The sequence below is a fragment of the Platalea leucorodia genome, assembly GCF_965183815.1.
Source record: "Platalea leucorodia genome assembly, chromosome: 12".
NCBI lineage: Eukaryota > Metazoa > Chordata > Aves > Pelecaniformes > Threskiornithidae > Platalea > Platalea leucorodia.
Window position 1 is genome coordinate 7,019,744 of NC_138834.1, and position 17,106 is coordinate 7,036,849.

The 17,106-nt window shown below is 37.5% G+C and overlaps 1 protein-coding gene across 2 annotated transcripts in view; it reads right to left on the bottom strand.

The window, feature by feature from the left end:
• ATP2A2 (ATPase sarcoplasmic/endoplasmic reticulum Ca2+ transporting 2) overlaps nt 1–17,106 on the bottom strand; it is a 49,124-nt gene that overhangs the window by 18,674 nt on the left and 13,344 nt on the right. For both annotated transcript variants that reach the window (XM_082325471.1, XM_082325470.1), the window contains exons 6-8: nt 5,330–5,410; nt 3,402–3,487; nt 1,964–2,428 (exon numbers count right to left, since the gene is read on the bottom strand). In XM_082325471.1, coding sequence (XP_082181597.1) covers nt 1,964–2,428; nt 3,402–3,487; nt 5,330–5,410 — 632 coding nt within the window. The remainder of the gene's footprint in view (nt 1–1,963; nt 2,429–3,401; nt 3,488–5,329; nt 5,411–17,106) is intronic.

The following is a 17,106-nucleotide window of genomic DNA, read 5'->3' on the forward strand; positions in this document are numbered from 1 at the left end:
AAGATGGAGATAAAAACCATAGTGCCTGAAGCTGTCATACTCTTACCATGACTTGCTGGACTGGTAGCAAAGAAGAAAATTTCTCACTGACTGATAATATATCTTAATGAAATTTCTTACCCATTGGTTAGTACAAGCCATTTTGCCATACCACATTTTAGCAATGTCTTAATTTCCCCTCATTGTGCTGCTTTATGTTTTAGACAAGCATCTTCACAAAATACAGCCTAATAATTAGGTGTTCAGCAACTGATCTGCATCAATGTCTGGAGACCTTGTAATCTGCAAAGTGATTTTAAAGATCAAAAAGCCAGACAAGCTGATAAATTAAAAGCCCACAAAGCAGAGTAAGTGCATTCTCTGCAGGAGGACATCAAAACAATCCCTCAAGTCTCCTCCTAAATCAGTGTTTCATTTCTGAATGAAACATTTTAGTATAGGGTTCCTTTGGACACTCAGGAGTTACTACTTAACATGAAAACTAAAACTACAAATGGAATTACTGTTGTAAAGCCAGACTTCTTAAAAAGCTAAGCAATCTCTCTGCTTAGAGTGAAACCAAGAATAAGCGTATTGTTTACAGGTATTAGGATTTTGCTATGTTTTGCAAAGTCTTGCAATGAAGGTTATTCTGTAGCTGTCAGAGGTTAACAAGGAACCAAGTAAGTTGTACTGCACAAGATCTAAAACATTTATCCCTCTAAGTACAAGGAGTAGAGCATTTTGAGCTTTTAAATAAACACAACTTAAATGATGAGTTAACCAGGAAGCCTTCTGCTTTTGGCATCTGCATGATGAAAAAAATCCCTGCAAAGACTAGGGCAGTTATGCAACTCTACTGCAAGTAACCTCCTCTGGAATACTGATGAGCAGCTGCTTTGTGTCTCTTAGGTATAAATACTACAATACTTAAGGAAGTAGAACAAGTCAACCACCAATTAAAAAGAAAAAGCCATCAATCACATGAGAATAAAGTGCTTAAGGCTTATAAACTTTTGCCAAAAAATACTGGTGTGTAGTGCTCAGCATTTATACATTTGGAATTCTAACCCAATGAAATGAGCCTGAACATTTGATGTCATAGAGTTGCTATGCCACTGAACATCTACAATTATTAAACAGAAGACCTTAATGTTTTCTCCATAAAATTCCTACACAGAATTATCAAGTATACGGGAAGCACAAAGAACTGGCAACTGAACATGCATTATGTTAAGTGACTAGCTATAAAAGTCACAAATTAATCAACACCAGAAAGAATACTGGGGGGAGGGACGAGGGGCACATAACTTACACTAACCTAAAAACGCCCCACACATTGAAGACGACCCTGGCAATGCTGGTGACAGGGTCAACTGCACCTCCAAGTTGCCAGATTAGTCATACGATATTGCACGCTGAAAACACTACAGTGATCTACATCAGACCAATAGCAGCTATTGAAGATAAGGTAACCAAATAAAGGTGGAACCACTCAGTAGTGAAAATACCTTAGACTACCCAAGTTATTGTAATAAACCTTCCACCTTTTTCTCACTGCTAAGTTTCTCCACCGTCATCTTGCTAAATTAAAGATGTGTTTTACACTTACACACATTGTGTTTCTACAGTCTAACTATCCTACCTTTCTGAAACAGGGGATAAATGACACTAAATAATTACCAGTAGACTGAATGGCTTACAGACAAGTCAATGGAAAGCTGCTTGCAAACAACCTTCTCTTCCATCAAGTACGGGTACAGCTATTTTTGGCCATGACTAAATAAGGGAAGAGATAAAAGCCTTAAACACTACACAGTGGAAAACTGAATTAAAAGTGGAAGCTTATCTTAGGAAAATAAAGCATGATTTTGAGGATGTGAGAACCAAAAGACGTGCAATCAAAAGAATTCAAGCAACGCTGACTACTCAAACAGAGTGGCTGAGGAGAAAAAGAAAAATAGAAGAAGCTAGTTCAACATACCCTGCAGACTGACATCTGATTCGTGGTCAGAGTACCCGTCTTGTCAGAACAAATAACTGAGGTGCAACCCAAGGTTTCCACAGAGGGAAGACTTCTAACAATAGCGTTCTTCTTGGCCATTCTCCGGGTCCCAAGAGCCAAGCAGGTGGTAATGACAGCAGGCAGACCCTCAGGAATAGCAGCAACAGCAAGAGCAACAGCAATTTTAAAGTAATAGATAGCACCTCGAATCCAGGAGCCACCGTGAACTGGATCATTGAAGTGACCAATGTTTATTATCCAAACAGCGATGCAGATAAGCGAGATGACTTTAGACAGCTGCTCTCCAAACTCATCCAGTTTCTGTTGGAGCGGGGTTCTCTCTTGTTCAGTAGCCACCATCTCATCACGAATTTTGCCAATTTCAGTGTTTACTCCTGTTGCAATAACCACTCCCATAGCTTTACCAGCAGCAATATTAGTACCCTAATGTAAATAAGGAAAAGGGAAGATAAAACTTACAGTCAATCTATAAACATGTTTTGGTGGTGGGGTTTTTGTTTGAGTTTGTTGTGTTTTTAAAAAAAAAAAAAAAAAAAAAAGAAAAAAGCCAAAAAACCACAACACCTTATAGAAGCCCAGACTGTGTTTCCGCTAGGATATGGAAAAAGGTGAAGAGGAAGAGAATGACATTCCCCCAGTATCTGTAAGAGATTACTCCAGCGCAGAATGGGCACAAAATGGATCAGTATTGCTCTATTATAAACAGCAGAGTCAAACTCAGCTGCTGAGTAAGCAGTATGTATTTCAGCTGGAACCTTAAGTGTGTTTTTCCTTTCTTTTCTTATTAGGATTGTATTTTGCCAGATTTAACGTTATTTACTACAAGCAATAGATGTGTTCTGTGGGGCGCCCTGTGTGAACATACTTAACATGAGAAAGAACAGTTAGATTTTCTACAAGGAGCCTACCAGCAATAAGAGAATTGTTACTTTGTTATCTGAAAGGCATCTGATGCTTCCTTTAAACAAATTTGAATAAATGGTTTCATTCCTACATGGAAAGCGAGTTCTCAATTTTAGCCGCACAATACCACAATTTGTGTGGGCATTTTTATCAGTCTTAAGAATTATTACTTCAGAAAAGTAGTACAGAAGCACTTTAAAAGTGTGTGTGCTCCAGCCTTCAAGACTTTCTTGTGAAGGACAAAAATCAGTTTCCTCATATAAAATGGTTTCAACAAGCATCTTCCCTGAGGACAGCTTTTATTAAAAGCTACTTCTAATTTTTAATTCATTTAGTTAGGCGTACATGGAGACACACATACAGATGCATATAGAGAATACAGCAAAGAAGTCATACAGCTTTTAGGTGAAGATCTTAAGTTCTGCACATTTTTGTTTATCAGCTTCAGTATTATTTTATAAAAGTTTTGAAAGTTTCGAAACAAATAACTTACAGAAAAAAGCATGTTCTTCTTGTCTTGGTTTACAGCACGAGGATCAGGCACAGGGTCAGTGTGCTTAATAACAGACACAGATTCACCTAAAATAAAGATAATGGTCTTAAGAAGAGATTATACATATATCATCTTGAGTCCTGTAGGGAATCGAAGTTATAATCCTCAGTCCTAAAATTTAAGACGCCAAGCTTCTTTTCTCAAATGATCTTGCTTAAGTGAAACAGGAACTATTTCAGCTGGCCAAAAAAACTGAATGGCTGGGTTTTAATGAAAATAGGAAAGGATTTAAGTAAACATTTTATGTAGTTACATTTAAATGAAGCATACACCATGTCTTTTAAGAAACTTGAAGAGTGGTCAAATAAGCAGCTGGTACTGCACTCCCCCTTTTAATGTAGCAAGACCTACTGCATGAATTAGATATTTTGTGTGCTTCTCATGCAGTAACGAGCATTTCTGGTCTCTATGCACTCTAAGAGGTACGTTCTCATTTAAATAATTAGATGCTACCACAGTTATGTATCCGTGGTGATACACATCACAGTTATACTGGTAGACCTTAAAACAACAACAACAACAAAATTAAGTGTCATGCAGCCATCTGTTAGTTAACTCCTTTAGTTGGAAGTCTTCAGAGAACTCTTCCATAAAAACCTTAAAATATATCAATTTCTATAAACATGTCACACAGGTGTAGAAAGGTTTCTGTTCTATAAAACCAGATGTTAATTCCTACATCAGATTTCACATGGTGGTAACTCGGTGACTGAAGCTAAGAGCTCACTAGTTTTTCTAGCTCAAGAGAGCCAAAGCTTCCTACTTCTAAAAGCTTTGTTAAGTAGCATCTTAGACTACAGTCCTACTTTATTAGTTAGGAGACCAAAGCATCAACTTAAAATAGGCTGAAAATAAAAAAAGGTTTCCTTTAAAGAAATAAATCTGTTATTTAAACAAAGTCAAGGAATTATTCCCTTTATATAGACTTATGGTAGATTTCTTCTACTTTATTTCAGTTCTGATAGCTTGACAAACATGGAGTGCCTTCATTTTCTAATACTAAACTTAAGTAAGCTTGATCAGTTCTGTGCTATTCAGGATCTGTACTGAGAAACTTTGGGGCATGTTTCAAGACAGATTTGAGGATCGAGAATAGGTTTCTTATGAATACTTTACTGTTCTAAAATTCAGGGCTAGTTAACATTAATTTATGCTACCAAAACAGGCAGATAGATCTTCATGTTCCAGCTGAGAGAAAAACGTTACAGCATGCTTGGTTGATTCCTAGCTTCTTTCTTATATTCAGAAGTACTGCTACTTTGTTTTGTTTCCAACAAATCTGAGAAGTGCTCTAAATATAGCTCCTGCACTTGAGAGCCAGTACCAGAAAACACATGAATGTACATGCACAGAATTTCAGCAAACAAGGCTTTAGTATACTGAGTCTTTAGTAACAGCAGCTTAAAAGCTGCCTGTACTTAAAAAATTATTCTCTTGTGAGAGAAAATGGATAACTGTTAGAGAAGATGTTTAGCAAGATTTCCATACTTCCATGTTTGAGCAGTGACAAGATGTTCAAGCCTAGAAGACTGCATAAACTGGATTAGAAATCCTTTATTTTTTTATTTTAGTTTCCCACAAGTTACTAGTGTGTGTTGCTTGGGCGGGTGGGGGGAGAAAGACCAAAAATGCATGACAAGTCTCAGTAAGAATGTTTGTCCCACTAAAGCAAACATGTAAAGCCAATGATGAAGCAATGCATTCAGCCGCTCTAAGAGTTAAGTTACTAGATCAGAAATTTACTGCTCTTGAATGCAACATAGCACTTGAATAGCTACAGGCTTGTTTCTAATGAATTATTCTAAACACATGGTGAAGAGGCACTTTCAATTATGCACATAATTATCCAAAATTCACAGAAATTATACCTGTGAGAATTGACTGGTCTACCCTTAGAGTTGTAGATTTGATAGAAGTAATTCTTATATCAGCAGGAACCTTGTCTCCAACTACAAAGAAATGAACAAGACAAAGTTAGAATTTTGTTATTTGAGAGATTTCTAACCAAGCGTACTATTACCTCTATCAGCCAGGACAACGATTTTCCAGGAACTGTTCAGATGACTAAGATTACTAACAGCTTACTACTGCTTTTGTGGTTTGCAATACTCCAATTTTCTGAGTATCCAATATATTTTGGCAATTTAGATTTGCCTTCAAGATCTCTACCCCTGCCTAACCTCAAAGAAAGAAGTTGTAAATCACTGGATTGTTTTTCTCATCACATGACTACTACTTGACAGCAAAGGGAAAACATTCTCAAGAGAAAGGTATCAATTTCAGAATACGTATTTATAAACAACCAAAACACTTAGCTAAGGTGAATCAAGTTTTCTTTTCAGAACAACTGTCCTGGGAAGTCTTCTGGTTGTTTTCTCTACGCCCGAAGTCAGTCTTCTGTTCTCCAACGATCAGAATGTTATCCACATTTATTTATTTAGAAACTAAAAGAAGTTGTACTTTCCTTTTCTTTGGCACCAATTGTGAGAATAACATGCTTCTGCAAATCTGCTCTTTTGATGTTATACTTTGAATACTGCCAGATGTTTCAGAGCTGGAAGTTAATTTCAGATCATACACTAGCTTTGGTTTTCTGTAATGCTACTCTATTAAATATACCACAATCCATATTCCAGTTAAAGTTTTCACAGAACTCCACGCTATGTTTATCTTGTCATTCTACTTTGTGGAAGGCAACATGAGTAAAACAAAAAAACAACCCACAAACAAACCAAAACACCTCCACTAGCAAGTGTCTGAGACACCAAGGCAGCAGACAATAAAAGAAGTTAACAGCACACTCCTAAAGACAACAGAAAATAACGAAGTCGGGTGCCAGAGCTGTGTGGCCAGTTTTGCTCCAGCATCTCTATCATCACAGAATTAATTCTTCCACCTCCCTACTTTATCTAGCTTTTCTTAGTTTTTAAGAAAAGAATTAAAGCTCCATCATTTTTTGACTACTGCAAATAAATGGCTGCAAGCAAATTAACTTGCTAAAGCATATTAACGAGAGTCACGTTTCTGACTCTCATGGGGGGGGTTCTACATTCTACATGTCAATATTACTAATGAATGCAGATCAAACTTATTCGTAACGCAATTTAACACCGCAAGCATTCAAGCATCAACTTCCTTTTTAGTATAAAACAATGCAAAGAAACAAAGAAGGGAGAATAACCAGCTAAAAAGAGCTGATCTTCTCAGCAGATGGACTCTGTGTCCCTGCAGTAACATTAAAACAAGCTGCAATTCCTGCAGGAACTGCTTATGCAACTAACAGCAATAATGCACATTAACAAATAATACCATGAAAAACTCCGCAGTGGCGTTACAGCCTTACAACGTATAACCGCTCACACAGGAAAACTATGGAACCAAATGCTAAAGAGGAGAATGAAGTGCTACTTCAAACATTAAGTAAACTTGCACCATGTGACTTTTCGTAAGGTCAAAGAAATCCCAACCATTAAAACCAGCAAAAGATTGCGTAGTTTTGCTCGTAGACTTAGGAGTGTGTTTTTGTAAGCATATGTATGTGAAGGGAACCAATAAATAGCCACAAATTCCCTTTTTATAGCATTATAGCATGTGAAAACTAATTTAAGCCACAATGCCCTTGAGCAGCAAGAGAAAATAGCATTAGACAAACAGTGACCTAGGCCAAAAATGGCAAAACTATTCAATATGCTCTCCTGATGTCATGAGGAGGTTTATATGCAGACATGGAATAGCAGCTGGTTTTCAGATATCACTGAACAGCAGGCTAATACCTCAGTGCAATGTGGTATAACGCCTGTCAATCTGCATAACATTTTCGAAGTACTTAAAGCAGCTGGAAAACTACAGCCAACTCAAATACACTACCACATTTGATAACACTCTTAAAAGACTTAATCACTCCATAACACACAAAAAAGAAGCTGCTAAAAAAAAAAATCTTAAAACATTCAAGTAACTGGACAGAACATATGGCAAAGTTTACAAGTAATTTTCCAACCTACTTCTTCTGCACAGCTCTAAGTTATTCAAACTCCAACACAATATTCACAAGATCTGAAGTCCTAGGAGAGACCCCTGCTCTAGCAGACTATTGACATTCGAGCATCGGTATTTCCATGCAAACTACTACTATCATTATCAATTGCCCGAATCACCAGAACCGAAGTGTTAAATTTATTATGACACTGCAGCTTTCTAAGTTTATCTCAACAATTTAAGATAAGACACATTATTCACTCGCCATCTCCGTTTGAGAAGGCTGTAGTAAAATATTCAAGGCATTTCCAATAGGCATGAAAGCTGTACGTCAGGGTCAATTACAGAACTATTTTAAGCAGCTCCTTGCAAAATAACAGCTATGACACTAAGTAATTTATAGTCTTGAATATACTTTCATGAGCATAACTGAAACTGAATATAGATAGGAAATCATCCTATGATAGATAGGAACCCACAGGAAATTTTTAGTGAGCAGTCTAGTGCAGATCTCATCTACAAGTTTTTTTTTTTTTTTTTTTCCATATACTTTAACACAGAAAAGAAATTGGTTTTTTTTGTTGTTGTTGCCTTTTTGGGGGGCTTTTAAAATTCAATTACATTTCAGTCCACAGAACCAGTAAAAGTATTACCCAAGGCTTGGAATACAAGAAATTAGAAGGTGAATATGTATTTGTGTTGCTCAGTACAGAGCTGCTACAGTCTAAATGGATATAACCCCATAGTTTTAAGTCTAAAATAACAAGTCAGTTGCAGAAGTGTTTTCATCCATTATTTTAACCGAAGTTTTTAATCCTTAAATAGTCACTTGATTTCTACAACAGCTCTGAAGCAATCAAATAAGTTGCTTTCAAAACTGCCCAGATACATGTTCCTAAAGCATTGTTTAGCCAAATACTTAACTACTGATTAAAAGAGCCCTTCTAAGTATAAAATTGACTGCTTCTTGGAAGAGTGAGAGCAGGATTTGGTTCAAATCATTACGGCTTTATTCATAGAGTCCTTTTATTCATGCACAGAATATTAATTTAGAATTTTAATACTGAACTTCAGCACACAATAAAGGAATCTATTTAAAAACAACCTGGGCCCCTGTAAGGGGGGAGGGGGGGCGGAGATCAATTTTCTTCAGCTGTGCATGAGTCTATACCGAAGCAGACAATTTACAGTTTCCATTCCTTGATAGAAACTGGAATGACATTTAGTTGCGATAGAAATGTGAAGTTTATGTCAATTGTTTTAAACAAGCCATATGCCTTCACTGAAAATACAGACAATTTAACATCTGAAAATACCTGGGTTCTGCAGCTACCTGTAAGTAACTAGCAATGTTATCTTGCCAAGATTCCCACCGATTACACCTAACACTCTAGCCTTTCTCCTCAAGTTCAAAGCTCCACACATTTTATCTTACACCTCCCAGCGTTATGGCAACGTTATAGGTCAATTGCCACTCTCTGTGTACAGTCATTTACATATATGTTCGCCTTTAAGCTCAGTACAACCCTACTTATCAACAGAGCACGTCCAGTAACACAGGTGTGCATTGGCAGAAATGATTGCAGTTCCCCACAAAGGGGCTTCCTCATGAACAAAATTCTACAAGGGACAATCCAGCATGCAGACTGCCCCATTCAATTTGCAAAGTTACCTTGAAAGACAAGATGAATCAAGTCTCTAAATCGACTTCAAATATAGAGTATATTAAGCAATGCTAGTCCCAATGTAATACTTGGCGGCGAACAAGTCCTGGACTGAAATGATCAACTTATTATCTAGATATTTCATTTGCACACTGATATCCCTTTTACTTTACCAGTTTCCCCCCTTTCCTTTAGCAGTAATGCTAAACATTTATCTTCAGAATACAGCTTGAGACACTCACTGAGAGACCTCTGCAGCCAAAACGCACTATTAGCATGCTGTATGCTAGATCAGCCTGTGATTTAAGCAGCCTAGGAAGATGGGCAGAAGTGATGGGGCACATGTTCTACGAACAATGAAGCAGGAGGGAAAATAAACTACTAAAACTGTGTGGATTTCAGTCCCTGTTCTATTTTCAGATATACCTGGTTATCAATAAAGAACTTTAGACTGCAACAGGACTATACTTATCTATATCTCAAATGATATTCTAGATCATCTAATCAAAACTGCTGGTGAGAGCAGGCTCAGGAAGCAATATTAACTTTACCCCCAAAAAGCCACTGTGATATACAAGAGTCCTCAAACCAACTACTTTGAATGTGTACTTTGAACACCGTTATCAGCTCTGGTAACTGCCTCTGATCCCTCCCACAACTGAAGACTTGCTAAGAGGTTTACAGTCAGGTACATTATAAAAAATGAAAAGTTCTGCTTCCTTTGTATGTTAATGTAAGTGTTACAAGAACAATTCCTTTTCTTAGCAAAAAAAGTGATCTCTTTGCAAAAAGCCCATCTGAGTGATCACAGTAAATGAATGTAATTTTTCCTGTAGAAGTCAGAATGGTTTTTTCATATACAACATGTACCTAACACTTTCTTATTTATGTTTATCATTAACCAAAGCTAGTGTCAACCTATATCTGCTATCAGCTGGTTGGGGCTGGAACAGGACTTTTGCAATAAAGATTATCAGTACAGCTCTAAACCATTCTGCCACTGTAGTCCGATTTTGTAACATTTTTTTTTAGGCAAGTTCTGAAGAACTGGGATACTATTTCAACATATGGTTGAACAATTCGGGAACACAAACAACAGTTCTTAAAAGTGAGTAAACACATCCCCAAAACAACTTCCATAAAACACCAAATGAAGCGGGGGGGGAAGGCATAAAATTACATAATTTCCCCCCTTTTAAGTATCTTAATAGATTAAGATTAATTGTTGAAACATTCCATGTATTTTGATTTTTAGGACATTATGGTCTTTCTCCTGGTTTACTAGGATGCTCTTGATTTCATCAGGCTAGGGTAGAAATACTACCAAATTCAGCTTACCACACTGCTATTAAAACATCTCTGTAATAGTTAAAACTTACACCTGAACAGAATGGACTGCTTCTATTTAGAAGGATAGCTGTTGCAGCACAAATGTTTTTTATATTAAACACAAGCTCAGCTTAGCTCTTCTCCCCCCCCTTGCATGCATACAATCTAGTCTTCCTGTTGTGTTTGATTTCCTTAGACCATCAGAAACTTAATTTTTCTTCCATAATAACAGGTTTTAAGTATTTCACACTTCCTGTACAGGGTATAATAAAATGCTACCAAAAATCAGAAGCTCTACAAAACAGGAAGATTGAGTCCATCTACGCTTTCATACAAGGCCGAACGTCAAATTGTCAAGTTTAGAAGAGTGACTATGAAATATCTTTTAAGTCCGAGTTTCCACTCCAAGCCAGTAAGATAGATTTATTTTCCACTAAGGCAGAGATTATAATTGCACTGGTCCATACTAGTAAAACAGTATTTGCTTTTACTGCCAAGGTGACAGAACAAAACATTTGAATACATTCATCCTTTGCATTTAGGATGCATGCTACGAATTGGACAACGTTCATGAAATACGTTTCTCTATCATATGCCGTTCTGCATTCTGGACAGACAGAAAAATATTCATGAAGCTTACTGTGCAGTGTATGCACAAGTGTCATTATCCTAAGCTAAGAACTATTAGAGGTAGAAGTTAAAAAATTTTCAGACAAAACCCTTATACATATTGCATTCTTATCAATGAAACCCCAAAATAGAGAAAAAGCTTAGCTTTCTGGAAGCAAAGTATTTTAAGGTTGGAACTGAGGGTTATATTGAGAAAAAAATTATGTACTGTATTAAAAAGCACATAAGACTCAAATTATTCCTATTTCATTTCTTCTCGTTATGTAAAAACATACTTCTAAGTGTCACTCCCTCTGAAGAGGGCACCAGAACATTAAATAAGATGTGCCAATGGATAGGTACCCTGTCTATACATCTGCACTTATTTCTAATCTGAATTTGTCTAGCTTTAGCTTTTCATCAGTGCATCTATTTATATCACTATCTTCTAGATTGACAACTCTTGTGATCAGCCTATAAGAGTATCTACTAGCAGAAAGAACAAACTGGTAAGCTAAGCTTCAACTTTTGCCAGATCAGGTAGAGAACAACGACATCTTCACACCAACTTCTGTTTTCCAAGCTAGGCTGCATTTGGGTAACGCAGGAACAAACACTAAGAAATCTGCAAGTGCAGCATAACTCCAAGTGCAGGTTTTTCTTAGTCTTAAAAAATGCTTGCTTTGCCAGAGTGATATGATATTAACAGAATATTATCTTGATGTTCAAGCATTTTGTTCAGTACTATTTGTGCTTATAATAAAAGCTCACTGCAGTATCAGTTCTTATCAGAGTATAGAACATTGGGTATGTTCTGAATTCAAACAATTAGAATTAGTTTCACTATTTTTACTTAACAGTTTGGCAACTCTGGCGGAAAATGCAACAAGAATTGGGAAAAAATTGGAGATATGTTTCATAAAAGTTTTCAAATGTGTGCTGAATGTGACAGAAGTTTAGGCTGTGCCCTGACTTGAACCTCACATAACTCCAGACTTCAGTGGAGTATGGAATGGAATTTGGACTGTGTCCGGTTATCTCAAAACTGCCTCTGATGTGTTAAGAGTTTGACAGCCAAAATGCCCACTGAAGCCCACAGATTTCTGCACTACTCATATGTGTATTTATTAACCACTGATCTTACTTCCATATTTTTTCTGGTTCAAAAGCAGTACTTTATGGAAAAAGCAAAATACATGCTTAACCTTTAAAAACCAAACCTGACAACTTGCACGAGTGTCCTGCTTTCCGCTGGGATAGAGTTAATTTTCTTCCTAGTAGCTGGTATAGTGCTGTGTTTTGGATTTAGTATGAGAATAATGTTGATAACACACTGATGTTTTAGTTTGTTGCTAGGTAGTGTTTATACCGGTCAAGGACTTTTCAGCTTCCCGTGCTCTGCCCGGTGCACAAGAAGCTGGGAGGGGGCACAGCCAGGACAGCTGACCCAAACTGGCCAAAGGGCAGTTCCACACCATATGATGTCATGCCCAGTATATAAACTGGGGGAGTTGCCCAGGGGGCAGCAATCGCTGCTCGGGGACAGGATGGGAATTGGCCAGCAGGTGGTGAGCAACTGCATTGTGCATCACTTGTTTTGTATATTCTTTTATCATCATTATTATTTGTTTCTTCTGCTGCTGCCCTATTAAACTATCCTTATCTCAACCTGCGGGTTTTACTTTTTTTCCCCCCTGATTCTCCCCCCATCCCACAGGGGCAGGGGGAACAATCAGCTGCGTGGTGCTTAGTTGCCAACTGGGGTTAAACCAGAACAACTAGGTAAGAAAAAAAAAAATAGTTGCAGTCAACTTTTTTCCATATCAAGAGATGCTCTCAGCAGTTTCCTTTACGACAGTAGGTCAACATTCCGGACCTCAGTCTTACTCCATCCTTTTCATTTTTTTTTTTTCCCAATCTCAATACTTTTTCCAAAAAAAGTAAACCTGCATCTCTAGCACTGAGTCTGAAAATCACTTCTAGTTATTAGAAAAGTAACACAGGTGCAAGGACCCAGATGTTTTGGAGCAAGATCTGCAACATCAATGTTTGTTGCTTACACTATCAGGGAGAACCTGTAGCTCTTCATAACCACATTGGAGTGTGACATAATTCACCTTAAGAATCTTCCTTCCCAATCTCCTTCACCCCCAAATTTATCTTGCCTTAATTATGAGGCACCTATGCTTTAGGAAGAGTCTTAAAGTGCTCTGCAGTTAGCCTCAGAAAGTAGTTCTTGCATACTTTATGCCAGGTATAAACGGAAAACTAGGTCTTCTGGAATACACACTAATTTAATAAGCAACAGCTTCTGGGAACTCTGTATCTTTAAGCTGTTGAGTACTTACAAATATAATAACGGATGACAAAAACCATCTTTCAGCACTTCAGGGAAAAGAGGAACTACTGTGACCCCAGTTTGGTCACTTACAGATTGCAACAAATGAACATTCATTTATTAAATTACAGAAAGTCAGATATGCTGTATCTAAAATATAACATTTTAGACAGGAAAATACAACGGAAGTGAACAAAGCTCATCTCTGTTCCCAAATGTGCTTCTTTAAAAATAAATTATTTGCGACCAGTTTATCCAATTTGTCAGACTGGACTTCATACAACACTTCTAAGAACTAAGGCCATGCTGTTTCTCTTTAAAATGCCACTTTAACAAAGGCAAACAAAACCTGAACTAAAACAAAGGATATCTTTAATCTATTAAGATAGCCACTAGTTACCAATTTAGAGTGCATCCTTGAGTAAACTTAAGCTTTTATAGCAGCGCGATAATCCATTTTAAGACAGGCAAACTGAAAAGCCATTTGAGGACAGCATCTGGATTTTTTTCAGTTCATCAATTCTAAGAAACAAACAGTGCAGCTTAGTAACCCTTATACACTACAGTTCTGAGAAGCATGCCCACCTGCAAGCAAATTTAAGGCATACATCCCAAACCTGTAATCCCAACTTCATCCCAAAGAGTTCCTGTTGATTGTACAGTATCTTTTCCACCATCTCTGCTTAAGTGGACAGGGAAGGAAGTCTTCTTAACATATAGAGTTAAGAAATTCACATCTGCACAGTCTTGAGCAAGCTACAGTCTCTGCAAGTACACCTGCAAAATTTTAGTGTAGCATTTATGTTGCATTTGTTAGCTACGAGGCATAAGGACCAGTAATTGCTCATCAAGTGTTCTGCAGCATCTGTAGGCACACTGATCCCCAAGAGACACGTAAGACAGTAGGCTATCTACCGCTTGAGGGATAAGCTAATTCGGGTTACTCCCTATTTACTGCGAGGTGACAATGCAGACCTGAAGTTTCCCCCTATTACTTCAAGTCAAATCAACCAGCATCCGTTTCCCCTGTTGACAGATCAGTTAAAGAAAATATCTTTCAGGAGCTGTATTTTAGAAGGCTATGAGGCAGACTGAATAGTCTATATAATGAATGCAGTCAAACTCTACAAACAGCCTAAGGAGCCAGAATAAAAATTAATTAATATAAACCATTATTGCACTGTCTTTGGGTTACGCTAAGCCAACCAGGTTATCTTTAATGGGTTCAAAACTACTGAAAATACCAAATGATTTCGGAAATGGATTAATGCTACTTATTCTCAGGGAACTCTTGCAATGTAAAGAGGCAAATATATTCCCCCCGCTTCCCCTGAACTGCAATACCAATCTACCGATTCCTAAAACAAAGAGTTATCTCTGCATCAGACCCACATACAGCTACTTCAAATTAACAAAGCTGTTATAGCATTAAATACAAGTATTTTGTAATGGAAGCCCTGTAGAAAGTTGTTCAAAATCAGGTATCAGCATAGGGGAGAAACCTATCACCTGGTTATTTATGCCACTCGGTTGAAAGATATTTGCCTGGACACACAAATGTCATTGGCACTTTGCCTAGAATTCCATAGCCAGATATGTATCCTAGTATGAAGTGCTCTGTCACTTCCCTACATGGTCATCTTTTTGCAAACACCATGTCAAAGGCCATCGCAGTACTCTTACACTTGAGGCACAGGCATGCACACAGTCTCTCTCACCTCCAGGTCTTGACACTAACACTGGTACACAGTGTATTGCTCTTCTCTACTTGGTCAGTAGCTTTTCCGAGTTTGATTACAATTAAAATTTCATTATTGTCTACTGTTAGAATTTATTGTTTCAGTATCAGAGTTCATATTACACTGAAGCACTTATTTCTGTATTAAACATCCACATGACTTACACTTAGTTACCTTCACGTGAAGCTGCAGTTGATTATATTTGCCAATGTAAGAAAAATATGATGAGTGCTTAAGACTAGCTTGGGACTGTTTGACCCACCAGTTTAACTGAATATTTTAACTAGCATGAGCTTCTACAGTCAGTCAACAAGGTAGACCACCTGTCTTAAATGCAATAGTAACCCTATGAAAAATAGGATACTATGTTTAAGACCACCTAGTGTTATAGGCATGCTAGTCAGCAGTTTATTTCCAATTCATTTCTCGCCTTCAGACACAGGCCCCTTAAAGAGATGGCACAAGTAATTGATTTTATTGATACCAACAATATATAGCAAGGTAAGTACAAGCTCACACATCCCCAGCTGTTTCACATACAAATTTAGCTTTGTCTTTTTCTGTAAGATGAAAATGCAATCTCCACCTCTTCTGAAATAGCAAAGAATCAAGCAGAAATTTTCTGTGCTCTAGACACCTGGCAAAGCAGCGAACACCAGCATTTTTCCTTAGTGAGATATCCCAAACCAGTACAAAATACAGTCATCAACTTGCAATTCTACCAATACTACTTTGAAGTACCAAAAAACACAACCCCAATGTATTCCCATGATATAAACTGCTTCCAAAACTACCATTCTATTGCTGACACTTAAAAAGAGGATCAAGATTTGGACTAGACATCCACTGCAGAATCTGTAATTTATACAGTTCTGTTTGCCTCAAAAGGATGCAGAAAACCTCAGCTGCTTAAATGAAATCTCATTGCAGAACTCACGGATTTAACTGTACAGTGCAGTAACAGTGAGTCAAAACAGCAGAGTAAGTGACAAGGTATCACAATTCACCCTTTATTTCAGCTATCAGCACTTTGTATTTGCACTTGTTCTTCACCAACAGATGCTAAGAGGAAACTAGCTTCAGCCTTCATGAGATTCACACTCTGAATTACCCCAGCCAGGGCTGCTGCAGCTGAATCATCCTATGCACAAAACAGAGGCTCTAAACAGGGCTCAGCAAATGTTAAAGTTTCTCAAGGAATGAGAGCTGGGCAGACAGCCAACACCAACTTCATTTTGAGTGCATACTCTCTGCCTGCTAATTAAAATAGGAGGATAGTCAAATTTAAGGGTATATATTTATCTCCTCTTGAGACGGCTACCACCTCTAAAAGCAAAGTGACACTAGTGGAACAAAAAGTTTGATGTACACCCTAAATTGTTCCCAAAGGAACAAATCACTCAGTTAACAGTTGATAATGACCTAAAAATACGAGTATGCAATCACTCCTGACACTGAACAAGAACCACCTAGTTTTATCTGGGAAGGAATCAGAAACGATAAAGTCACTGACAAGCCCAGTTTAAAGAAGGTATTGGTATGGCATTATCACCAAAATGAAGGAGTTTTAGCTATAAGTATACGATACTTCTATTTTTGCACTCCTTCCAAATAAAGATACACCTTTTAGAGCAAATCTGAATTATTAGAAAGCTTGATGCAAAAGTCCAATCTTTTAAGACTGGTACTTCAAATGCTTACACCAGAGAAAAAGGAAGCTCTGCTTTGTATAGTTCTCTATTTGCGGTCTTATACGCATCAAAAGGCAAAAGAAGCAATAAAGATTTATGAAAGAAGAGAAACCAATGATGTCACATGCCAGTCATACTAGCTGAGAGGACAAAGGAAGACATTTGTGAAGAGAAGTTGAAAGGCACTGCTACTACAATTGTAAGTTGGAAAAAACCTTCAGATGAAGTTATCTTTCCTTAAGGAACAGAGTGTGACTAAAAAAAAAAAAAAAAATCTCTGCATTCCAGAACCTAAGG